Genomic DNA, 1394 nt, shown 5'->3' with positions numbered 1-1394 from the left:
TCAACTGCGCACCCATCGCCGACGCCGCGCGCGCGACGTCGCCGCGCGCGAACGCGAACGCGCGCGCGGTCGAACGCGAACGCGGTCGAACGCGAACGCGAACGCGCGGCGACGTCGACGAGTCGACGCGTCGGCGGCGCGGCGAGCACGGACGCGCGATTCGTCTCGCGAACGACGAAAGGTGTTGCGAAGACATCGACGGCGATGACCCCGCGCGCGTGGACCAGAGACGAAGCCACGCCGTTGTTGCGACGACGTGGCGATGGCGGCGATGGCTCGCGCGCGTGGGGCGGGCGAATCGCGTGGATCGTCGCGATCGCGGGCGCGATGGGATTCGCGGCGACGCGCGAGGCGCGAGGCGGGACGGTTTTTGCAGCCGGGCTGGGACTCCACGCGCGCGCCGCGGAGCGCGGTGTGCTCGTCGAGTTCACCGGCGTGGTTGGCGCGACGACGGACGACAAACTCGGGTACCTGCGACGCACGAAGGGTGGGAGCAACTGGAAACAGGCCGGCGCGTACAGCGCGCGGGCCATCACCAAGGTTGACGACGAAGTCCGCGGCGTCTCCGCTGACTGCGCCACGAATAACAAGCGCGTGATGTTTGGTTTGACGAATAACGCTGCCGACAAGGACCACGACTTCAACTCTATCGACTTCGCCATTTACTGCGACCAACAGCACACGAGGGCGATCGTGTACGAGCGTGGCCAGAAGAAGGCTGTCATCGGCAGCTTCGCGTCCGGAGAGACGTTCCAGGTGGCGCTCAACGATGAAGGCGCGGTCGAGTACTACAAGGATGGCGAGTTGGCGTACACCAGTGCGAACGCGCCGGCGTTCCCGATGTACGTGGACGTGGCGCTTCACACCAATGGCGTCGTTCTTGAGAACGTGCGCTGGGTACAGAAGATCGTCGAAGGCGCAGATAACCTTGAACTTGTTGAGTTTTCACCGCCTTCGGGCTCAAACTCCACGACCATCCCGGGCACCATTTCGAACATTCCCTCAAGGCGCTCGCTCAGAGCCAAGATCGAAGAAGAAGCAAAGATGGTTGCTTACGCAACGAGCAGAGATTCCATCAACGGCACGAATACGACAAGGAGCGGTGTTTCTGCTGATTGCTCTGATAACAAATCAAAAATGATGTTTGGTCTGTCTTTGAATCGCACGGTGAACGAAAGTCTGAGCTTCGCTGTTTACTGCAACAACGGTACTCTCCAAATCTTGGAAGATGGGGTCATTGTGAAATCGATCGATCCTCGGAACGATGGACATTGCATACCTCGACCTGGACTAAACGGACGTAGACCAGACGAACTCAACGGACCACAACCCAATGGACCTCACCCGGATGAACCACAACCAGATGGACCGCAACCCAATGGACCGCAACCCAA

The 1394-nt window shown here is 60.8% G+C and overlaps 1 protein-coding gene across 1 annotated transcript in view; it reads left to right on the top strand.

The window, feature by feature from the left end:
• Positions 1-204: 204 nt before the first annotated feature.
• Positions 205-1394, top strand: part of OT_ostta15g00280 (Acyl-CoA N-acyltransferase) — a gene marked incomplete at both ends in the record, with an annotated part of 5647 nt that continues 4457 nt past the window's right edge. The window contains one exon of the mRNA XM_022985627.1: positions 205-1385. Within this exon, the coding sequence (XP_022841091.1) occupies positions 205-1385 (1181 nt within the window). The remainder of the gene's footprint in view (positions 1386-1394) is intronic.

Source organism: Ostreococcus tauri, assembly GCF_000214015.3.
Source record: "Ostreococcus tauri WGS project CAID00000000 data, contig chromosome 15, whole genome shotgun sequence".
NCBI lineage: Eukaryota > Viridiplantae > Chlorophyta > Mamiellophyceae > Mamiellales > Bathycoccaceae > Ostreococcus > Ostreococcus tauri.
This window is presented reverse-complemented; position numbering and strand designations above follow the sequence as displayed.